General features: G+C 41.1%; 1 protein-coding gene across 4 annotated transcripts in view; it reads left to right on the top strand.

Annotated features, from left to right (window-relative positions):
• LOC307130036 (NLR family CARD domain-containing protein 3-like) overlaps nt 1-26501 on the top strand; it is a 61937-nt gene that overhangs the window by 29583 nt on the left and 5853 nt on the right. For all 4 annotated transcript variants that reach the window (XR_013816994.1, XR_013816995.1, XR_013816996.1 and 1 more), the window contains 2 exons: nt 6072-6245; nt 22385-22558. Coding sequence is in view for 1 of the 4 variants with exons in the window: in XM_079822890.1 (XP_079679016.1) it covers nt 6072-6245; nt 22385-22558 (348 nt within the window). In the remaining 3 variants the exon portion in view is untranslated. The remainder of the gene's footprint in view (nt 1-6071; nt 6246-22384; nt 22559-26501) is intronic.

The raw sequence follows: 26501 nt of genomic DNA, 5'->3' as shown, positions 1-26501 counted from the left end.
CACACACACACACACACACACACACACACACACACACAGACACACACACACACACACACACCACACACACACACACACACACACACACACACACACACACACACAGCCAGCCAGTCACAGTCACACACACACACACACACACACACACACACACACACACACAGTCACACACACACAGTCACACACACACACACACACACACACACACACAGTCACTCACACGATCACACACACACACACACACACACACACACAGTCACTTACACACACACACACACACACACACACACAGTCACACACACACACACAGTCACACACACACACACACACACACACACACACACACAGTCACTCACACGATCAAACACACGGTCACACACACGGTCACACGCACACACACACACACACACACACACACACACACACACACACACACACACAGCCAGCCAGTCACAGTCACACACACACTCACACACACACAGTCACACACACACAGTCACACACACACAGTCACACACACACACACACACACACACACACACACACACAGTCACTCACACGATCACACACACACACACACACACACACACACACACACACACACACACACACACAGTCACTTACACACACACACACACACACACACACACACAGTCACTTACACACACACACACACACACACACAGTCACACACACACAGTCACACACACACACACACACACACACACACACACACACACAGTCACTCACACGATCAAACACACGGTCACACACACGGTCACACGCACACAGGCAGGCACACACACGGTCACACACAGTCACTCACACACAGTCACACACACACAGTCACACACACTCACACACAGTCACACACACACACACACACACACACACACACACACACACACACACACACACACACACACACACACACAGTCACACACAGACAGTCACACACACACAGTCACTCACACACAGTCACACACACACACACACACACACACACACACACACACACACACACACACACACACACACAGTCACTCACACACAGTCACACACACACAGTCACACACACACAGTCACACACACACACACACACACACACACACACACACACACACACACAGTCAGACACACACACAGTCACACACACACACACACACACACACAGTCACTCACACACAGACACACACACACACACACACAGTCACTCACACACAGTCACTCACACACAGACACACACACACACACACACACACACACACACAGTCACTCACACACAGTCACTCACACACAGTCACTCACACACACACACACACACACACACACACACACACACAGTCACACACACACACACACACACACACACACACACACACACACACAGTCACACACACACACACACACACGCAGTCACTCACACACACACACAGTCACACACACACACACACACACACACACACACACACACACAGTCACTCACACTCACACACAGTCACTCACTCACACACACACACACACACACACACACACACACACACACACACACACACACACACACACACACAGTCACTCTCACACAGTCACTCACACAGTCTCTCACACACACACACACACACACACACACACACAGTCACACACACACACAGTCACTCACATACATACACACACACACACACAGTCACACACACACACACACACACAGTCACTCTCACACACACACACACACACACACACAGTCACACACACACAGTCACTCACATACATACACACACACACACACAGTCACACACACACACACACACACACACACACACACACACACACACACAGTCACTCTCACACACACACACTCACACTCACACACAGTCACTCACACACAGTCACACACACAGTCTCTCACACACACACAGTCACTCACACAGTCTCTCTCTCACACACACACACACACACACACACAGTCACACACACACACACACACACAGTCACTCACACACATACACACACACACACACAGTCACACACACACACAGTCACTCTCTCACACACACACAGTCACTCACACACAAACAGTCACACACACACACACACACACACACACAGTCACTCACACACACGCACACACACACACACACACACACACACAGTCACTCTCATTCCCTGTTGCCATGGGAACGCTTTGAAGTGACGTAATTACCCGACGTGAACGTCATCGAAAAGCTGCAAACCCCGTGGAGAAACCATAGATATCGGTGAAACCATGATGAAGCGCAAACTCCCATTGGCCAACAAAAATAACAGCAAAAGAGCAAAGCAGTTTCCCTGTGCTGACCGATTTCACAACACAGCATCATGAAGCTTCAGAGCGTTATAAATCAATGAGTCGGTTCAGAGCGTTATGAATCAGTGAGTCGATTCAGCAGTTCAGAACGTAATGAATCAGTTAGTCGATTCAGCGGTTCAAAGCATTATGAATCAGTGAGTCGATTCAGCGGTTCAGAGCGTTATGAATCAGTGAGTCGATTCAGCGGTTCAGAGCGTTATGAATCAGTGAGTCGATTCAGCGGTTCAGAGCGTTAGGAATCAGTGAGTCGATTCAGCAGTTCAGAGCGTTATGAATCAGTGAGTCGATTCAGCGGTTTGAAGCGTTATGAATCAGTGAGTCGATTCAGCGGTTCAGAGCGTTATGAATCAGTGAGTCGATTCAGCAGTTCAGAGCGTTATGAATCAGTGAGTTGATTCAGCGGTTTGAAGCGTTATGAATCAGTGAGTCGATTCAGCGGTTTGAAGCGTTATGAATCAGTGAGTCGATTCAGCGGTTTGAAGCGTTATGAATCAGTGAGTCGATTCAGCGGTTCAGAGCGTTATGAGTCAGTGAGACGATTCAGCGGTTTAGAGCGTTTTGAATCAGTGAGTCGATTCAGCGGTTTGAAGCGTTATGAATCATTGAGTCGATTCAGCGGTTCAGAGCGTTATGAATCAGTGAGTCGATTCAGCGGTTCAGATCGCCAAAGTCACGGGCCGTTTCTCAATATGCGTTCTTGTCTGTACTTGTGTTCTCATGGACTTGTGAAACGTCATCAGTCGCTGCCCAAGTACTGTTCCAATTCAAAGTTCACATCTAGCCATAGCCAAGTACAGTTCAAATCCCCGGATGTGTCCTTGATCCGCCCCTTTTATCGAGGATGCATCGAGAGGAGACTTCAGACAGATCGGGATCCCAGAATGCATCTCAGACCAACGGACGCAACGATCAGTAATGCCATGCCCCCCAACACCCCCGCATGATAAGCTGAACTTGGTTGTGCGCGAGCCTCTACTACTAACGTAACCGAGAGCAGAGCGGCATCATCATCACGGGGTGCGGCATTGTTTTGTCACTTGCAACACATCCAGAATACACATAATTTCTGCTTAAAATAAGCCTAAAATGCAAAACAAGACCAATTTAGGATAGTAATATTTATTTTTAAGCACAAGCCTAATAAAACATTTGAAGTAAAAAAAAGGTTTTTTTAAATTATTACTTATACGTAGTAGTATAAACTTGTGAAAATTAAAATATTAAATACAATTATAAAATGTTAAAATAATTGTTAAATAGTTTTATTTATCATTTTTATGTTTTATATTTGTAATGTGTTTTTGTTAAGTCATGTTATAATATTGTTTTGAACTGCTTGTTATTTACAATGGCAACTATTAACTGTTTTTTTTTTTGCGGGTGTGTTGAATTGTATTAAAACCACATAAAAATCCTAATAATCAAACTAAATCAGAATAATTATTAATGTTAATAATAATATAGAGAGCCCACAACAACAACAACAACAAATAAACAAACAAAAACATTTAAAAATATATTGTCCCATTTTTTTAAATTAAAAGATAATAACAAATGAGATTTTAGTGATATTTTGACCCCTCAAATAGGAAATGTCCCCGGTTTCCATTTCAGAAATCTGGTCACCCTAAATCACATATTTAATGTTTAATATAGGCCTATTGTTTTTTTTAAATCTAAATGAAAAGAGGCAGGGTTGTGTTTTATACTTCGTTTTGTTATAAATATATAAGATAATCAATGTAGCTGCCTGAACGACATTTGTGTGGCTAATATGTTTAAGATTTTTTTGTAAAAAAAATTAAAAGAGGCAGTGGTGTTTTATGACATATTTCGTTTTATTGTAGCCTAAAATATACGTTTCTCTATACCAAGTAGGCCTTCGCGAACTTCTGACTTGCGTCCGTGGAGTTAATTCAGGCTCGCCAAGTTCAACTCCGGAGAACGAACTCCCGAGGACGGGAGGACAATAGTCCGGTACTCTGCTAATGGAACAGCAGCGTTCTTGATAGTGTTATTCAGTGTATATATGTATATTTTAGGCTACAATAAAACCAAATATAAGATAAAACACCACTCTGCCTCTTTTCATTTTCATAAAAAAAAAATATTAAACATATTATAGCCACACAAATGTAGTGCAGGCAATGTTATTGCATGTATATTTATAACAAAACGAAATATTAAAAACCCTGCTTCTTTTCGTTTAAAAAACAAAAACAAAAACATTAATATGTGGTTCAGACAAGTGTGATTATCACTGTAATAAAAGTAATTATGACATAAAACACAACCCAGTCTATTTTTGTTAAATGTCAGTTTATGTGTTTAATAGCCTAAAAATATAAAGTTATGAAACTTCATTTTGCCCTCAGTCAAAACGATTTGCCAGGGAACAAATTATAGATTCATGAGACCAAAGATCGGCCGTTAGAAGACGAATTATATCTGAAGACATCAGAGCCAGCGGCAGGCGTCACAAGGACTAGCCGTGTTAAGGCTGCTCTCGGCGGGGAGAGCGCCCGCTGAGCGCCGCTGATCCACTGGAGCTCACAACTCTGAATACACCAGATCAAATTTTCAAAAAGGCGCTCTCTTTATAAATAAACCACAGATTTGAGCTTTAAACAAGTACATTCTCGCCTGAAAAAGTCTTAAAACTACATTTTGTGAAACATTAATAGTAGTATTTTTAAATTACGAGGGGTTTCTCATCCGCTATTGACGTTTGCTTATTGGTGCGAGATGCATTCTGGGATACCGGTCTGTCTTAAGTCCACAAGTCTCCTCTCGATGCATCCTCGATAAAAGGGGCGGATCAAGGACACATCCGGGGATTTGAACTGTACTTGGCTAGATGTGAACTTTGAATTGGAACAGACACACACACACACACACACACACACACACACATAGTCTCACACACAGTCACACACACATAGTCACACACACACACACACACACACACACACACACACACACACACACAGTCACACACAGACACACAGACACACACACACACATTGGGTTTCCATGTTTTATGGGACTTTCCACAGAAATAATGTTTTCATACTGTACAAACTGTATATTCTCTCCTCTAATCCTATCTGATGTATTTTAACAACGTGATCTAATGAGTATTTATATATATTTCATATTGACAGCATTATGTTATTTATTAATTTTGTTTAAGTGGTCATGTTTAGCTTTGGAGATAGACTTAATGTGTGTCATTGTTCTCAAACACGCACATAAGCACTCACGGACACACACTCTCACACACACACACACCCAAACATACACACACACATACACACTCACAAACACATTCTCTCTCACACACACACAGTCACATACTCACACACATACACACACAGAGTCACACATGCCCGCACACACACACACACACACACACACACACACACACACACACACACACACACACATATGTGTTTAATGTGTTTACTGTGATAATGGACTGAGGATGGGAGTAGGATTCGGTATTCAGATTTGGATTCGGATTTGGCCGAATCTTAACCAGTGGATTCGGTATTCGGCCAAACCCCAAAAATCTGGATTCGGTGCATCCCTAATTTTAACAACATGAACTAATGAGTATTTATATATATTTCATATTGACAGCATTATGTTATTTATTCATTTTGTTTAAGTGGTCATGTTTAGCTTTGGAGATAGACTTAATGTGTGTCATTGTTCTCTACAGGTTGAGTGGTTGTGGTGTCACAGATGAAGGTTGTGCTGCTCTGGCTTCAGCTCTGAGATCAAACCCCTCACACCTGAGAGATCTGGATCTGTCTGGGAATAATCTAGTAGACTCAGGAGTGAAGCTGCTCTCTGTTGTACTGGAGAATCCTCACTGTAAACTGGAGAAACTGTGGTAAGATCATACGTGACTCTGACATGAAACTGAGTCTCTGTGTGTGACGAGCAAAGCGGGCGAGAGCCGTGAGAGAACGGTGCGAGGCCGGTGGCGTGATTGCAAATGAGCGTCACCTACACGTCACACTGTGAATTTTATAATTTAATTTATTCTTAACCCTCTAATGCATGTATTATGTTTTTGCACTTTAAAAAAATATTTAATCTTATTTTCTGGAAGATTTAAAATAACAGATTAACAAAATAATACTTTAAAATAATCACAATAATTTATTTCAATGCTTACAGTCTATATTTATTTATTAGGTCATATAAAAGTGTTGGCATATACTAATTTTATATATATTTCATAATTATTTTATTAATAGTTTTAATTTATTAATGTGTTTCAAAATATTTATGTAATAGAATAAATGTTTACGTTCGCTTACACTCGTGCTAGACCCAAGTTATGGACGGCCTCACGATTGGTCACATTCTCTGCTCCCTTTCTGTTCAGTTTATTCCAGTTAATATAATTTACTCATCGTGCTGCTAAGATCATATGAAGGCTTCACTAATGCATAAAAAGCATTAAAGGGGTGATGAATTGAGAAATCAACTTTCCTTTGAGCCTTTAAAAGTGATATATAAAAGTTAATCGTCATATAAGAATATCCTGTAAGTTTCAGAGCTGAAAACGTCCTTGTTGGTCTAAGAAAAGCTTTTATTGTCACCAGGCTCAGAAAACGAGAGATCTCTGAATATGTCGATCACTGATGTAATAGGATGCAGAAGCACCGCCTCAAGCCCCGCCCACCAACTCGTGGAGCTAAACAGGTTGCACTACCGAGCAATAAACATGCCGGTTCCAGCTCACGTGCGTAATACATTGCGCGTTTGTTCGCTTCATTTCACCACGAAATCGATTGTAAACAAGATACAGGTCGAGACTGGATTTGCATTGTTACAGATCGTTTGAAATATTTTGCGAGTCCTGTGAGCGTTTCTCCAGACGCTTTCAAAACAATCCCCACATGTACTGAGAGGAGCTGAAGCTCATTAAATATGCAAATCTTATCCAATCCTAGCCGTGGGCGTTTACTGACAAGTCTTCAGTACGGCACGCCCATCAAAACCGAGCGTTTCTTCAGAGAGCCTATTAGAAAATAGCCTATTACTTATTCATTATGATGTTTCTGAATGTAAAACGTCATAAGTTGACCTCAGACAACAATATAAACAAATAAAAAATCCAGTTCATGACACCTTTAAAATAATTAATAAATGGTTGTAAGATTGTTTTATCTGTGTGGTCAGAATATGACGTCTTTAAAAGCCATCTTTACACTGCAAAGGTGGAACAGAAGCTGCATCTGAAATAGCATAAATGTTCATTTTATAATTTGAGTAACATTAAACCGTCTGTAAATGAACATTTCTGCTATTTCAGATGCAGCTTCTGTTCCACCTTTGCAGTGTAAAGATGGCTTTAGTTATTGTTAACAGTCTATATAGTATTCTGATTGATTTAAGTGGTTGGTTACATTGAAGTATTATGACAAACGACAACACAGGTAATCATTCAAAACTGCACTTATAAATGAATAAAATGCTCCTGAAAATCAATCGCAAGGAGCCCCGTAATGGAAAAGTTAATTTCTGATCCTGGCATTGTGGAACGTCTGGCAGTCGCAGTTTGTATCGGTGTAAACTGCAGAAATTAAAACATAAACTCAGCTGTTTTTGGGGAACTCAAATAGGGCCGTTATCTTGTTAATCATACCTGCAAACTAGTCGCTTTTCGGCGAAATTCGCTGTTTTGAATCAAAATATGTCATTTATGTGAATCATGTAGATTCGATTTTTTTTTTTTGAGGGTGGGGGGGGGGGGGTGAAGTTGAAAGCATTTGTTAACTTCACAATAATAATTGGAAATGGGCTAATTTCCCATTGACTGGAGTGAGACCATAGACGTCTCTCGATCTGTTGCAATCTTTTTTGGTGCTCTAATTGGGCTGACATTCACAGATCACTGTAGCGCCAAGTCCGCGGTTTTGCCGTGGAATTGGGCTACTTCATCACTGTTGCCGCGGTCTGTTTTTCATGTCCGCGGGTTGAAGCGACCCCAATTATATGATATTTAGCCCCGGGAATGCGAATTTTAGTAGTCAACCATGCCCAAAAAACACATATTTAACCCCCCAAATGCGATTTTTACTGGAGATTCCCCCCTGAAACGAGATTGGGCGGGTTTTGTTGTGAAAACCTGGCAACCCTGCTGTAGCGTCTCAGTTCAAACAAACGGCACATGAACTGATCACCTCCGCTTTACAGCAGAAAAGTGTCATGAATGAACACAGGGCTCGACCATAGACTGTGAGGGCTCGACATTAATCTGACTGGACAAGTAGGCCTATCTTAAAACTTAATAAAATAACCATAAACATGAGAATGATTCTGATTTGATTACATTTCAATGTAAACAGCGATTGATAAGGGTTATTTATAACTTATGATATTGTTAATAACACGAGTCGACTAAGGGAGCTGTTATGCTGAATATCATCACAATTGCAAATGTTACATTGAATTTTGTGGTTCAGTAAACAAGTAAGTTAGCCTAAGTTAATATTAAGTTACTTATATTTTAGAAACAGAAAACGTTTACTTTTTTGTTCTATTTCACTGACTGAAATGGTTCCAAAGGAAAGCAACACTCAGCGTGGTGTTTTGTTACTGAATGATTCAGTGTTTGAATGAATCGTTTGAATGAACGACTCAATGACTCACTCATTAATACGGTCAGTTGCTGCCACCTACTGGCGGTTTAGTTTCATGTTTAAAATATCATTGATTGAATATACAAATAAGAAAACATACAATCTCATAACATTTTTCGTTGTAGTTGTAATTTTTCAGTGTAAATGATTTAATTTGATTGGTAACAGCCCTATAGTGTCTTATTATTATAAATGAATGTATTGATCAAATGTAGAATTTGACATGAAAGATGATGTATACATTTAATAAGGTTAAAAATAGCCTTTATAAAGTAAATAACTCCCTGGGGTAAATATCACAAATATGCAGATTTAAGTATGTAGCTAAAAGCTAATATAACACTGAGGAGAATTACACCACAAATGCACATTGTACAGTACATACAAGTTGCTATGTACTGTACCCATGTTAATCAATATCAAATCAAATTTGTAATTTGAAATTCAAATCAAATTTGTTTCAGTGCCCAGCGCTATAGTGTAAATGTTGTTTTTTATTATTTGAAAGCAAATGTTGTCTTTTCTTTGTACCAGAATGCTTCGTTTACATGTTAAAACCACAAAAACGTTCTACTGTAGGGCAATGCCCCAGACCCAGATTAAAGTATTTAATTCGGAAACATGTCACCTTTTTCACCACTTGTGAGTTTGCAGGTATGGTTAATGACTGATGGTTTTCCAGTGAGATGATGGTCAATAGGAGGCAAAGCTGTTGTAAAATCTTCTTAGTTGCCCAGTTTTGTGTTCCTAAAGTTTGTCTCTGGCACTGCCACCTTGTGAAGTTCCTGTCAGTGTTACTGGACACTTTTATTCACTTATTTATCATTGTTGCCTCCCATTGATGTGTGTTCATCCATTGCTAGGGTCAGTGTTTTATCTGACCGTCTCACTGGTGTGTCAGCGTTTATTGTGTATTAAACCACAGAGCTTGTCGTTAATTAGTTCAGATATGCTGTGATTTGACATTTGAACATGGATTTTATTCTTATTTTACACACACAGACGTTTCATGGAAGGTTAGGTCATGAATATTTGCCTAAAAGTCATGAAAATGACACACGCACACACACACACACACACACACATAAACACACACACACACACACACACACACACACACACACACACACACACACACACACACACACATACACACAAACACAAACAATCACACACATACGCACTCACGGACACACACACACACACTCACACTCTCTCTCTCTCTCTCTCTCTCTCACACACACACACACACTCACGGACACACACTCTCTCCGGACTCTGCATATCCTGCCTGAAGACGAAGGCAGAGGCGCAGCCGACCCCCAAAATTTAGGTGGAAGAATGCTTCCACCCGGACGGAGCCTATCCTGACCCCCAAAAATGGTAACTAGAATAGACCCACCGGTCTTGTATCCTGGAGTTCCTACAAAGAAGAAGAACAAGAGTTAACATGTTAAGCGTGAACATGGAACGCTGCCTGCTGATGGCTAAAAAAGGCCACTCCATGATTAAACCGAACTTGATGTTATAATTTGTAGATGAGTACTACACGAGCGAACATTTTTATTGTTTTTTTTATTTTTTATAAAACACGTATAAACCACAGAGACAAGGCTGCCGGGCCACACGGTCTGTTAGACCACAGAGACAAGGCTGCAGGGCCACATACAATTTTTTTTTTTTTTTTTTAAATAAACCACCACCAGTAGTTGCATAGGGATTTACCTGAACCATTACTGGAGAGCTTGCTGAGCTTCAAGGATGATTTTAGAATCGGTCTTATATAAGACTTGAATGCAGAAGAACACCATCTGCCCAGTAGCTTAAATGCCTAGAACTTCCATGGTCGTAGCTGTAGGAAAGTCTGATATGAATAGAAGGAGGTAAACTGCAGCTTTTAAGGTCAGTATAAAAGTGGGTCGGAAACCAGGCCTTAGAGAGAGGTGCTCCGTTAGATAAAATAAATACGGGGGGAGTGGTCAGAAGTCTTAGGACGAACGTGAAGATATTTAACCATAGAAGTGAAGGGACAGAAATTATTCTTAATCTTAGAATTGTTAATGTGATACCAGAACCTTTAGAGTCATACTAGAATGCTTAAGGAAAAGAGTAAAGAAATTGAGTGAGAAGTGAAGATCAGAATAGAAAAGACCGAGAATAGAATCAAACTGATTAGTTTCTAAAGTGAATTTCCTTGGACACAAAGCCAAAAGGCAGATAAAACATGCTTCTAGCGGAATATCGGTGTAAGTGGAAGTGATTACGATTAAAGTGTTAGGAGTTCAATTAAAAGCTTTGAACTTTCCTGATGTTTTACCTTTGGAATTATGGGAGAGTTTACTGAGCATGCCTGATGGTTTGAGCATTGCTGAAGAAAACCATCTTAACCATCATGGAATCCCGCATTCAGATGCTTCTTGATAGGGAGACCTTGGTAGAGGATGCCAACTCCGCGGGTTGAACTATGTTTGTAGCAACACCAATCTGAAAGAATGGCCCATGCACAGGTGAGTTGGAGTTCACATTTCCTTCCATCTGCAGTTAGGAGGATTCTAAACCCCTGGGCGTAGCTCCCGCTCACATCTTGTTAGAACACCATCTAACCGTCAACCTGCTGAGAGAACCCCCAAAAGAAAATTACCCAGAACAGCATGACAAATACATAACCTGCGCATGTGATTGAGAACACCGGACGATGCCCTTGCAAAAGGAAAATAATGTTTTATATGGTTTAGCTTTACTAGCTATTAAAACCATAACTATCTATATAGGACCTGACACAGCTACGGGACCTATGAAAGAGATCAAAGCGAGATTCATAATTTGATAACCTAACCAGGATAATACTGTGTGATTTTGGCCACGTTTGGCAGTATGAGACAATATCGCAATCCTAAAAATTCCTTTGACCCTAGAATAAAATCTGATGTCTTTAATAGTTAGTTGGCATGTTCACCAACGCCATGATAAAAGTTTTGGCCTGAATGATTTCGCTAAGTGAATGGTTTATGTAAAACTCCAGACAAGTCCTCGTGCGTCTGATTAACATACAGCCTGCCGTAAATGCCCTGAGATCCCACAGGGTGGTATCAGGATCGCAGTCTGAAAAGCGACAAACACAATGTCTATAAGCGCACCGTGTGTGCCAGCTTAAGTGAAGAGAAAAAAAGAAAACAAAAACTTACTGCGAGAGACCTCGCCTTTTGCGGTGCAGCCAGGAATCAATACGCATATGCAGACTGTGTCAACAGTCAACATTATAATTACCCCCCTGTATATTGTGTTAGTCACAATAGAATTCAATGCGAGTGTAACCGATCACAGACATGTCTTTTCTGTGGCTCAAACAGTAGAGCGTGGCACCAGCAACGTCAAACCACAGGTTCGATTCCCAGGGAAAGCAAGACCTGAAAAATGCCAATGTGAACCCCGAATGCAATTCAAGGTGCCCTGGACAAAAGCGTCCGCCAAATCATAAATGTAAATGTAAATGTCTGTTGAGCACTTGAATGCAATGCCTAATTGGAGGCGTTACATAACACAGAAAACACTCAATCAGGATTGAATGGTTCAGAGCTTGTTTACTGCTAATTCTGCCTTCTAGTGCATACGTTTGACCAACGAATAGTAGAATATGCAATAGATTCATGATCCGGTGTAGTCAGATTGACCACAGCAGTTTCCACTGGAGTTAATCTGAACTGAAGCATTTGACAGTTTCATGCGTTTATAAAGGGAGTGCACTCTGCTCACTGTATTCATAAAAGATTTGAATAATTGTGTTCCCGTGCTGCGATTTAGATGCTGTACGATGCAATCTTTATGTAAGCGGGTCGAATTAAATTATTGCTGCTATTGAATATCAAGTCAACCATGTTTTGTATTGTTAGATTTTGGTGTATTTGGCCGAGCAGTCGTTTGGGTGGCTCGCCAATGTATTAGATTTCTCCAATACATAAAATAAGTAAGCTTGACCAGAGTTCTTGTGGGGAGAAGAATTTATTGAAGGTTTGCAGTGTAGCAGTCTTTCAGCAGCGATGTTATCATGCCGCCCTTCAACAATCTTAACCCAACGTTCTGTGTTCTGAGACAGAACTTTATACAGGGAAGACAAAGGGCTTCAGACAAAGGGAAACTGTTAGGACCTCCCACAGGAGATCGTTCTTACACACCCCAAACGTTCCTGCCATCGATACTGATCCAATCAGCATAACAGGGACATTCAAATGCATAGATGCTAATCCAATCACTCATGGGCTCCAAGGGCCATTAAAGACAAATGGTGCTCATTTTACAAACAGGAACTGGCCTGGAAGATTTACATACAAAATCTATCAATCCCTCCTTTGATCATTTTTGATCACAATATAGATATCATGTACACATGCTGTATACAGGTTCCTTCTTAAAATTACAGTATAAGAGTTCATGGTGAAACTTTATATCCTCTTGAATGCTTGAATCCTCTGGAAGCTTTTATTTTGGAGTTGTGATCTTTTGGAAATGGCAGATAGTGTTGTGTTCTGTGCTTATTCATGAGAAAACAAACAGGATCATTGCAATTTGGATGTTTTACTATTAAACTCATTGCTAAGAGGCTGCTAGCCCGCTCGCAAGTGAAGTTAATAGCTGAAGCATGAACAATGCAGTCAGCTCACTGAGAGCTTTACCTGTAAATGCGCGCTGATCTTTGCTTTTAGAAAGTAATTCCCTATTTTTCTGAAAATAAGGCGGAGGACGACCCTTTCCAAGTGACCAGCATTTTACCTCTGAATGGACGACCTTGTCCCCTAACAGGGACAAGGGCCATTAAAGACAAATGGTGCTCATTTTACAAACAGGAACTGGCCTGGAAGATTTACATATACAATCTATCAGTATGCAAACCTTACCCGACATATGGTGCTGAGAGTACAAGCGAGATACAATTTGTTTTATTCATAAATGTAGCCATGGCGTCCTAGCACGGAAGGACCAAGTGAGACGTAACACTAAATTCTACGTTTCTAGAAATAGAAAGAGGTATCCAGATATCAGTAGCTAAATAAAATACGAAGAGTGAAATTAACTGAATTAAAGCGAAGAAAAAAGCACACAATTACTATATATATTATATATATACATATATATATTTGTTTTGATTAACTAATTTATTAATATGTAGCGCATTTTTATAATGCAATAAGCAAAGCACCTTTATATGAGCCAGAACGCTACAGTTCTTCCTCATAGGGAAGGAAGCCATATCGAATCACGAAAGGAAGCCATTCCAACACTTGGTGATAAAGTTAAAGTGACATGACAATTAAGTCTTCTCGGCAGAACTTATGCTAAAGCTTTCATTTCTCTTTACTCTAAATATATGTTTTGGCTCCTAAATATCAAAATACATACAGCCCAGAAGTCACTATGGCAGCGAGCAGCTGAGTGAAGCTGGCCCCCCTTTAAATGAAAATTTATATTTAAAAAAAGTCAAATGTAATTTGTGCTACGCTTGTTCTGTTTTCTTTTTTGAGGTATTGATGATTCTTTTTTGCATGCAGTGCGTGTTGCGTGCGCCACAGACACGTGTACGCGCCTCAGAGGAGGAAAAGCGCACACGCTCCAGGCTCTACAGTTTATAATCGTTTAAAAGCCGAACCAGCACAAATGGAAATCTTGACATCACAAAACAGCACTAAACCTAGACTAAACTAGGTCTAAACCAGGACTAAACCTGTACTAAACAGGGCCCAGTCACTGTTTCATTAAACTGTACAAAGGAACCTTAAAATCATATTATGCGCAAAGAAGAAGAAAAAACACTCACCCGAGCATTTTCAAACTCCTCTTCACACTTTCGGTGGTGATTCCTTAAAGTTGCAAGTCTTTTTTTAAATCTGTCCATGTTAAATCGTGGATGTCGCAGTCCGAGACTCAGAGAGGCGCAGGCGGTGCAGGTGAATCCTAAATTGGTTAACAAGCCATGAGTGAGCACGAGAGGGCGGGGGAGAGCACGCACAGGAGCAGCTCAGCATGTCTTATGTGGCGTTCACACCGGACGCGATTGGTGGACGCTTGAACATTTTGAGTTTACTCGCTTCCTTTGCGCGTGAAATTCGCGTGTGACAACTACACAACAGACGCGAATTCGCGTCATGGGAGGGGCTTCTGCCCTATATGAGCCTATATGAGCCAGCTCGTCTTGGTCACTTGACTTCTTTTTTTGTAAAAAATACTACTATTAATGTGTGACAAAACGTAGTTTAAAGACTTTTTCAGGCGATAATGTAGTTGTTTAAAGCTCAAATCTGTGGTTAATTAATAAAAAGAGACTATTTGAGCATTTTATCTGGCGTTTGGTGAGCTCCAGGCGATCAGGGGCATTCCGCGTTCGTTTACCCGGCGAGACCTGCCTTTCCTCGGCTAGTCCTTCTCACATTTGCCGCTGGCTCTGGCTCTTTTTTTCTGCTCCAGTCTCGTTGTGAAATGGCTGACATAGATTTTGTTGAGAAAATCTACTAGAGCAAGCTCGTGATTGGTTAACGCGGCGCAAAATATCCGCCAAAGTTCAGATTTTTCAACTTGAGCGTTTCGCGCGAATCACGCGTTCAAAACGCTCAATTCGCGTCATTCGCGTCGCCTCAATCGCACCGCAGAATGCCATTTCACGTCTCTGCATTGACTTAATATGTAAATCACTCTCGCGAATCGCGTCCAGTGTGAACGCACCATAACAGCATCAGAATTCAACATCTAACTTTCTAATTTATTTATTGAGGAAGTTTAAACACAAATCAAAAGATATTACTAGAAAATAACTAAAACATATATAAACTAGAAAATTAACAAAAACATTTCTTAAACATCCTGTTTAAATTTCTTAAACATCCTTTTTTTTTAGATCGTATTTATGAAATATTGATAGTGTATTATTGATATTTTATGTCCCCTAATCTGGTCAGAAGAACTGATATTGAAGAAGGTTTGAGAATCTGCCCCTCCCACACATAGGCCTCAGCCGCCCCTCCACTCCAGAGTTTGTCCAAAAGTATAAAAGGCAGATAATTCAAAATAACTTATCTGGTGTTAAAAAATTTTTTTGAAAATGTTTCTCATTTACATTTTTGAGCAATAGGGTTCTGGAATTTCAGCATTTGTGAAAAATATGTAAAAATAAAAATGGAATGGTTTTTTTGAGGCATTTAGTTGTTTAAAACATTAGATATGGTCATATTAATAATATATTGGTGTAAAGTGACCCTGTTACAGAAAAACCTGAATTAAAGTGGACAAAGTTTGAGAAGCTGCCCACCCCCCACACTCAGGCCTGAGTTTAAACATTCTCTCAGCAGCACATCATATCATATCTCACTGCTGCCAGTGTGACTGAAACATTTCTGACTGCGCTCTCTTTTGAACGTAATACCAACTCGTTAGAACATATTGCCTACTCGTTCTAACGTAGATGATAACTCGTTCTAATGTGTTGCCAAAGTCGTTTTCATGTGTTGCCAAAGTCATTGGAATGAATGATGAGAATTGTTCAAAAATAAATAAATAACAACAATATCAATTAAAAAATACGTTTTACTTGCTTTACTTTAATGTGGATGAGCCTTTTCGTAGCATGTTGTCATACGCAACATGCATTGTTGGGGGCAATTGCGCATGCCCATACCCTGTGGCATTATGGGGAATAGGTAATGTTTTTAGCATTTAGCCTACACTCTAAGAAATCGTTAAAACAACTTTGCAAGATGTCAAAATGACATTGGCAACACGTTAGAAAGACATTGGCAACACGTTAGAACGACATTGGCAACACGTTAAAACGACATTGGCAACACGTTAGAAAGACATTGGCAACACGTTAAAACGACATTGGCAACACGTTAGAAAGACATTGGCAACACGTTAGAAAGACATTGGCAACACGTTAGAACGACATTGGCAACACGTTAGAAAGACATTGGCAACACGTTAGAACGACATTGGCAACACATTAGAACGACATTGGTAACACGTTAGAAAGACATTGGCAACACATTAGAAAGACATTGGCAACGCGTTAGAACGACATTGGCAACACGTTAGAACGACATTGGCAACACGTTAAAACGACATTGGCAACACGTTAGAAAGACATTGGCAACACGTTAGAAAGACATTGGCAACACGTTAAAACGACATTGGCAACACGTTGAAACGACATTGGCAACACGTTGAAACGACATTGGCAACACGTTAGAACGACGTTGGCAACACGTTAAAACGACATTGGCAACACGTTCGAACGACATTGGCAAAACGTTAAAACGACATGGGCAACACGTTAGAAAGACATTGGCAACACGTTAGAAAGACATTGGCAACACGTTAAAACGACATTGGCAACACGTTAGAAAGACGTTGGCAACACGTTAGAACGACGTTGGCAACACGTTAGAACGACGTTGGCAACACGTTAGAACGACGTTGGCAACACGTTAGAACGACATTGGCAACACGTTAGAACGACATTGGCAACACGTTAGAACGACGTTGGCAACACGTTAGAACGACATTGGCAACACGTTAGAACGACGTTGGCAACACGTTAGAAAGACTTTGGCAACACGTTAGAAAGACATTGGCAACACGTTAGAAAGACGTTGGCAACACGTTAGAACGACGTTGGCAACACGTTAGAACGACATTGGCAACACGTTAGAACGACGTTGGCAACATGTTAGAACGACGTTGGCAACACGTTAGAACGACATTGGCAACACGTTAGAACGACATTGGCAACACGTTAGAACGACATTGGCAACACGTTAGAAAGACATTGGCAACACGTTAGAACGACATTGGCAACACGTTAAAACGAAATTGGCAACACGTTAGAAAGACATTGGCAAAAAATTGGCCGTTGAAAAACAGAGTTACCACTCCCATAGACCATAGACTGTCATGGAGTGACCAATAATAGTTCCAGCATTGAACCCCATTCATTTCAGTGTAGGCTATCTCAAGCACACTCCTGGCAAATTGACGAAATTACTGCATATTCTGAGATTTTATGGCATTAGTTGACCTCTCAGGAATATAGCATAAATGTTCATTTTATAATTTGAGTAACATTAAACCGTCTGTAACTGAACATTTCTGCTATTTCAGATGCAGCTTCTGTTCCACCTTTGCAGTGTAAAGATGGCTTTAGTTATTGTTAACAGTCTATATAGTATTCTGATTGATTTAAGTCATTGGTTACATTGAAGTATTTGACAAACGACAACACCGGTAATCATTCAAAACTGCACTTATAAATATATATACACACACACAGTCACACACACAGTGTCACACACACACTCACAGTCACAGTCACAGTCACACACACACACACACACACACACACACACACACACACACACACACACACACACACAGAGGTGGGTAGTAACGAATTACATTTACTTCGTTACATTTACTTGAGTAAATTTTGTGTGTAACTTGTACTTTTAGAGTAGATTTAAAGATGGGTACTTTTACTCTTACTCAAGTAAATTTCTTGTGAAAAAACTTTACTTTTACTTAGTTACATTCGGTGGCGTTCCTCCGTTACTGTCAAATGGTAATAAGTTAATATGACTTTCGCAAGTCTCGCGAAACGTTGGAGAGGCTGCTTCGCGAGAGGTGGCTATGCATCACCCGCTTATAATTAGCGCGCGTTTAGTCGGAAGATGATGGCCGAAGCAGAGGAAGATGTGTGTGAGCTACGGGAGGCAGATTGCCCGTGGCCTCAAGTTCAGACTATGTTTTCACTCCAAGATGTCAAAAAGAATAGTTTCATAATGCGATGCATGCTGTGCACCAAAACGAACTGACATCTCTGCATACAAGAATTCTACCCTGAAAAGAACATGTAGCGGTAAGTGTCACAATGATGCCTATATTTGAACACTATTAACGGTCATTTGGTAACTATGGGAAATTTTCCCTTATTATAATACTATTTCACACACTGTCCGAGTGTTTTCCTCATATGCACTCTTGTGCAAGCAATGACAAATCGTTTGAATCCTCCAAACAACACACGTCCACGAACAAACGTTCACATCTTCACATTTACATATCCTTTTCTTCACAAAACGAAACAAATTGAATAGCCTAATGTGACGTCTTGCATTTATACACAAATCCAGATAGACACCTGTCTGAAGTGTAGAAAATACATACAGATAAAAACGGTATTGTATTTTATTCCTACCTAAAGAATAGCCTATATACTTATAAAAATATAAGAACAAAGTATGTTTTAAGAAGAGCTCTAGTTAGCCCAGCACACCATTAATTTACACTGTTTAACCATTAATCACACACACACACACACACACACACACACACACACACACACACACACACACACACACACACACACACACACACACACACACACACACACACACACACACACATATATATATGGTTCATTATTAGCTTACATTAGTTAACATGAACTAATAATGAACAGCACTTATAAAGCACTTATTTATCTTTATGTTAATTTAAACATTTACTAATGCATTATTCAAATATTGTTAACATTAGTCAATGCACTGTGAACTAACATGAATAAACCATGAACAGCTGGATTTTTATGAACTAACGTTGACAAAGATTAACTAATGCTGAACAGAGGTGTGGTTCATGGTTAGTTCATGTTAACTAATACATTAACTAATGTTAACTAATACAACCTTATTGTAAAGTGTTACAGAGAGGTGTGTGTGTGAAAGCTCTCCAAGTAGCCTGAAATTCAGGGTTTTCGCTTCTTATCAATCAGATCGAAAGTAACTAGTAACTAACTACTTGAGTAGTTTTCTCATCGAATACTTTTTTACTCTTACTCAAGTAAATATTACGATTGTTACTTTTACTTTTACTTGAGTAAATATTTCCGTAAGTACTTGTACTTTTACTTGAGTACAGATTTTGGCTACTCTACCCACCTCTGCACACACACACACACACACACACACATGTTTGTTTTTGTGAAATGTGAGGACATTCCATAGGCGTAATGGTTTTTATACCGTACAAACCGTATTTTCTATCCCCTTACACTGACCCTGCCCCTAAACCTAGCCCTCACAGGAGACTGTGCAGTTCATTTTCGGTGAAAAAAAACTTCTGTGTGATTTATAAGCATTTTGAAAAGTGAGGACATGGGGAACGTCCTCATATTTCACCCTCTTTTTGTAATACCTATGTCATACCCATGTCATTATACACATTTGTGTCTTGATATTTCACAAAAACATGCCCACACATACAGTCTCTCACACGCACACAGTCACATATATATACACACACACACACACACAGTCTAACACACACACATTTGGATCAGACACTTGATTGGTTATTTTTGCGATGCCTTTATGACATTATTTGATCTTTTAAGTTTGAGAGGAATGGACTTTAAATGAAGGGACAGAAATCTCTGTTTTTATAAAAATATCTTCACTTGTGTTTGAAAGTGAAACACACACACACACACACACAGTCATACACACACACACATAGTCTCTCACACACACACAGTCATACACACACACACATAGGGCCCTATCTTGCACCCAGCGCAATTGACTTTGTACACCGACGCATGTGTCATTCCTATTTTGCACCCGCGCAAAGCGCGCTTTTCCCTCCACAGAAGCACGTCGCTAAACTAGTGAATGAACTTGCGCTACCTGGGCGGTTCAGCGCAAAAAAGGAGGCATGTTCCGGCGCAAACAATCCCTGGTGCTATTTTGCTGTTCCATTAAACAATTGCGCCACTGACCAGAAAAAACCTAGTCTAAAGTCAGTGGCGCGTTGCGCGTTGTTCATTATGCTATTTTAAGGGCGCATGCTTGACCATAATGTATAGCGTGCACAACGCGCATACACTTTGCTCATGTAATCTACACAGATGCAACAGTTATTTTTGCAAATCATAAATTGTTACACTAAAAAATATTAACACATGAGATGACGGACATCATTGTGGTGTGCCACGAAGATGTGAAAAAATAGGCATAAATCTAGCTTACAAATTATTCAGGCTAATTGTAGTCTAATAATTAAGGAGACCTGTTTGCCCAATAGTGGCAACTTCTGGCAAGACATATATGTATATAAGGACATCTAACAAATTGGTTTGTCCGTCAAGAACCAGGAAAAAAAATCGGTGAGGGTGGACGCAGCGATGTCCTCTGCTGGCGTCAGGTCCTGAGTAGAGGCAGATCCACCTCCCGTTACACGGCGTGCCCGATTGATGCTGGCAAGCTTGGACTTTCCCCGTCTTCTGATGTCATTGTAGCGCTTGCGGCACTGGTGCGACGTCCTGGGGATGCCAGCTGATGAAACAATTGTGGCTATTTCCTCCCACGCCTGTTTAACCGACGCTATTTTGGGTGGGTTTTTCCCATCCCCATACAACACAACTTCTCTGTCTTTCACTGCTCTTACAAGAACATCAGTCTCCTCGGCTGTGAACCGCTCCTGGCGTGCGCCTGGTAAATACGCCATAATAATAGCAATCCATAATGGAACTTGCGCACCTGCTTTTACAGGGAATGTTGGATGACGCTCGGATTGGTTTATTCACGTTACGCCCAAACCACACCTATGAATAATGAAGCTACTTCAGACCAACCCATTTTAGATTTGCGCCGGGCGCAAGAGCCATTTATCCCGCCGGGAAAATAGCAACAGCGCCGAGACCCGCCCACAAAGTTACTTGCGCTTCGCGCTTTGACACTTGCGTTTCAGATCGTTAAAATAGGGCCCCCAGTCTCACACACACACAGACACACACACACAAACACTCACAAACAAATACGCACTCACGGACACACGCTCACACACACAGTCACATACACACTCATGAACACACTCTCTCTCACTCACACACACACACACACACACACACACACACAGTCACATACTCACACACATACACACACACACACAGTCACACATGCGCACACACACACACACACACACTCACGCATACAGATGCATAAAAAAATATTAATCTGTCAAAGTTCTTACTTTCGGTTAACGGTTAAATGGTCAATAGCATCCCTACACTGCTGTGGACATTGTTTTCTTTTTTAATGTGTTTACTTTGATAATGGACTGAGGATGGGAGTAGGATTCGGTATTCAGATTCAGATTCAGATTCCGATTCGGCCGAACCTTAACCAGTGGATTCGGTGCATCCCTAATTTTAACAACATGAACTAATGAGTATTTATATATATTTCATATTGACAGCATTATGTTATTTATTCATTTTGTTTAAGTGATCATGTTTAGCTTTGGAGATAGTCTTAATGTGTGTCATTGTTCTCTACAGGTTGGGTTATTGTGGTGTCACAGATGAAGGTTGTGCTGCTCTGGCTTCAGCTCTGAGATCAAACCCCTCGCACCTGAGAGATCTGGATCTGGATGGGAATAATCTAGGAGACTCGGGAGTGAAGCTGCTCTCTGCTGGACTGGAGAATCCAAACTGTAAACTGGAGACACTGTGGTAAGATCATACGTGACTCTGACATGAAACTGAGTCTCTGTGTGTGACGAGCAGGGCGGACGAGAGCCGTGAGAGAACGGTGCGAGGCCGGTGGCGTGATTGCAAATGAGCGTCTCCTACAGGTCACTTTGTGAATTTTATAATGGAATTTATTCTTAACCCTCTAATGCATGAATTATGTTTTTGCACTTTAAAAATATATTTAATCTTATTTTCTGGAAGATTTAAAATAACAGATTGACAAAATAATAATTTAAAAAATCACAATCATTTATTTCAATGCTTACAGTCTATATTTATTTATTAGGTCATATAAAAGTGTTGGCATATACTTATTTTATACATTTCATAATTATTTTATTAATAGTTTTAATTTATTAATTTAAATAATTTATTAGTTTCAAAATAATTATGTAATAGAATAAATGTTTACGTTCGCTTACACTCGTGCTAGTTATGTACAGCCTCACGATTGGTCACATTCTCTGCTCCCTTTCTGTTCAGTTTATTCCAGTTAATATAATTTACTCATCATGCTGCTAAGATCATATGAAGGCTTCACTAATGCATAAAAAGCATTAAAGGTGTGATGAATTGAGAAATCAACTTTCCTTTGAGCTTTTAAAAGTGATATATAAAAGTTAATCGTGATATAAGAATATCCTGTAAGTTTCAGAGCTGAAAACGTCCTTGTTGGTCAAAAAAAAGCTTTTATTGTAACCAGGCTCAGAAAACGAGAGATCTCTGAATATGTCGATCACTGATGTAATAGGATGCAGAAGCACCGCCTCAAGCCCCGCCCACCGACTCGTGGAGCTAAACGGGTCGCGCTACAGAGCAATAAACATGCCGGTTCCGGCTCACGTGCGTAATACATTGCGCGTTTGTTCGCTTCATTTCACCACGGAATCGATTGTAAACAAGATACAGGTCGAGACTGGATTTGCATTGTTACAGATCGTTTGAAATATTTTGCGAGTCCTGTGAGCGTTTCTCCAGACGCTTTCAAAACAATCCCCACATGTACTGAGAGGAGCTGAAGCTCATTAAATATGCAAATCTTATCCAATCCTAGCCGTGGGCGTTTACTTCCATGTCTTCAGTGCGGCACGCCCATCAAAACCGACCGTTTCTTCAGAGAGCCTATTAGAAAATAGCCTATTACTTATTCATTATGATGTTTCTGAATGTAAAAACCACGCAAACGTCATAAGTTGACCTCAGACAACAGTATAAAATTCATGACACCTTTAAAATAATTCAAATAAATTTTTGTAAGATTGTTTTATCTGTGTGGTCAGAATATGACGTCTTTAAAAGCCATCTTTACACAGCAAAGGTGGAACAGAAGCTGCATCTGAAATAGCATAATGTAGTAAACGTTGTTTGTACGGGAAGAAGGAGGCGGGAACCGGCGGACATTCAAAATAACTTTTAATTAAACAAACACAAACTAAAATGGCGGCGACAGCCCCTCGCGGACGACTGTCGCCTACATACAAATAAACACAAAATGAAAATAATAAGCTGCAGCCCCTCACGGTCGACTGCAGCAACACATAACAAAACATAAATAAAATACAACATAAAATCCAGGCCTGGTCCTCTCTCGTCCCTCACTGTCGTCGCTCCTCTTTTATAGTCCCTCACTCCTCCGCGAGGGCCGAGATCGCTGCGGAGCGCATCTGGCGCTCATCCTCCCTGATGAGCGCCGCCTCGTCCCGCCCTCACGGTCCCTCGGCCTCGCTGTTCGCCACATACCTCCAACGCCCTTCGCAGGCCGGGGGGTACTCCCGAGCCTGCGCTCTACCCCCCCCCCTCCCCGGGGGGGCCGATCACGGCGGCCGCGGGACCTGGGGGAAAGAACAGCGAGGTGAGAGAACGGAGCGGGGAACATGAGGAGCGACAGAGACGAGAGAGTGGAGAGAGGAGAAAAAAAAAAAAATTCTGGTCCGGTTCCCAGACACACTGCCGCTCGGTCCTCAGCCAGCCGAGAGGCTCTTCCTCGCGGTGCCATGCGGTGGTACTGGACGGCCGGTGGACGGCTCGACACTCCTCCGCCCCCTGGTGGCCGGCGGTGGCTCCTCCTTCTGAGGGCGGCCGGAAGCGAGTCCCCGTCCCGCGCTCCCTGCTCCTCCCCAACCTGGTGGACGGCAGCGCTCCGGCTCCTCCCCAATATGGCGGACGGCAGCAGGCTTCGGCTCCGGGCAAGCGCTGGGGACTCCTTCGCCCCCTCACGGACGGCAGCCACCCCACCTCGACCCAGGGGCATGGCAGCGAGCTCTCCGTCCCACCGACCTTCATCCGCTCCAGCACCACCGCTTCGGGCAGCCGCTCGCGGACTTCTCTCCTCCGCGCTGCCCGAACTCCGCGGCACCGCGATCCCCCTCAGCTGCGAGGGCTCTTCGACAGCGTGTCCCTCCTTCCTCCCGGGTTTCGGCACCACTGTAGTAAACGTTGTTTGTACGGGAAGAAGGAGGCGGGAACCGGCGGACATTCAAAATAACTTTTAATTAAACAAACACAAACTAAAATGGCGGCGACAGCACCTCGCGGACGACTGTCGCCTACATACAAATAAACACAAAATGAAAATAATAAGCTGCAGCCCCTCACGGTCGACTGCAGCAACACATAAAAAAACATAAATAAAATACAACATAAAATCCAGGCCTGGTCCTCTCTCGTCCCTCACTGTCGTCGCTCCTCCTTTATAGTCCCTCACTCCTCCGCGAGGGCCGAGATCGCTGCGGCGCGCAGCTGGCGCTCATCCTCCCTGATGAGCGCCGCCTCGTCCCGCCCTCACGGTCCCTCTGCCTCGCTGTTCGCCACATAAATTTTCATTTTATAATTTGAGTAACATTAAACCGTCTGTAAATGAACATTTCTGCTATTTCAGATGCAGCTTCTGTTCCACCTTTGTAGTGTAAAGATGGCTTTAGTTATTGTTAAAAGTCTATATAGTATTCTGATTGATTTAAGTCATTGGTTACATTGAAGTATTTGACAAACGACAACACAGGTAATCATTCAAAACTGCACTTATAAATGAATAAAATGCTCCTGGAAATCAATCGCAAGGAGCCCCGTCATGGAAAAGTTCATTTCTGACCCTGGCATTGGGGAACGTCTGGCAGTCGCAGTTTGTATCGGTGTAAACTGCAGAAATTAAAACATAAACTCGGCTGTTTTTGGGGAACTCAAATAGGGCCGTTATCTTGTCAATGACTGGCGGTTTTCCAGTGAGATGATGGTCAATAGGAGGCAAAGCTGTTGTAAAATCTTCTTAGTTGCACAGTTTTGTGTTCCTAAAGTTTGTCTCTGGCACTGCCACCTTGTGAAGCTCCTGTCAGTGTTACTGGACACTTTTATTCACTTATTTATCATTGTTGCCTCCCATTGATGTGTGTTCATCCATTGCTAGGGTCAGTGTTTTATCTGACCGTCTCACTGGTGTGTCAGCGTTTATTGTGTTTTAAACCACAGAGCTTGTCTTTAATTAGTTCAGATATGCTGTGATTTGACATTTGAATATGGATTTTATTCTTATTTTACACACACAGACGTTTCATGGAAGGTCATGAATATTTGCCTAAAATGAAAATGGAAATGTGTACGGACACTAGGCATGTGCCGGTATCAAATTTTCATGTTGCGATTAATTGCTGAAGCTTTTTTCACGGTATACGGTATTATCACGATATTTTAAAAAAAGTTGCAAAAAGAGTGTTGTCATACTATAACAGTTTTAAAAACTTTCTTATAACAAAAGAAACAAACATTTAAATACAATAAAGCAATACACAAAAATGTATAAAGTAAACAAATATTTGAAACAGATTAAAGTGCTAAAGAATTATAAAGAACAATAGGTAACACTTTACAATAATGTCTCGCCAGTTAATGCATTAACATTAACAAAGAGCGAATAGCTACATTTTTA

Source organism: Gobio gobio, assembly GCF_949357685.1.
Source record: "Gobio gobio genome assembly, chromosome: 8".
NCBI classification, from domain to species: Eukaryota; Metazoa; Chordata; class Actinopteri; order Cypriniformes; family Gobionidae; genus Gobio; species Gobio gobio.
Note: the sequence above shows the minus strand (reverse complement) of the source record. Positions and strands in the feature narration are given on the sequence as shown.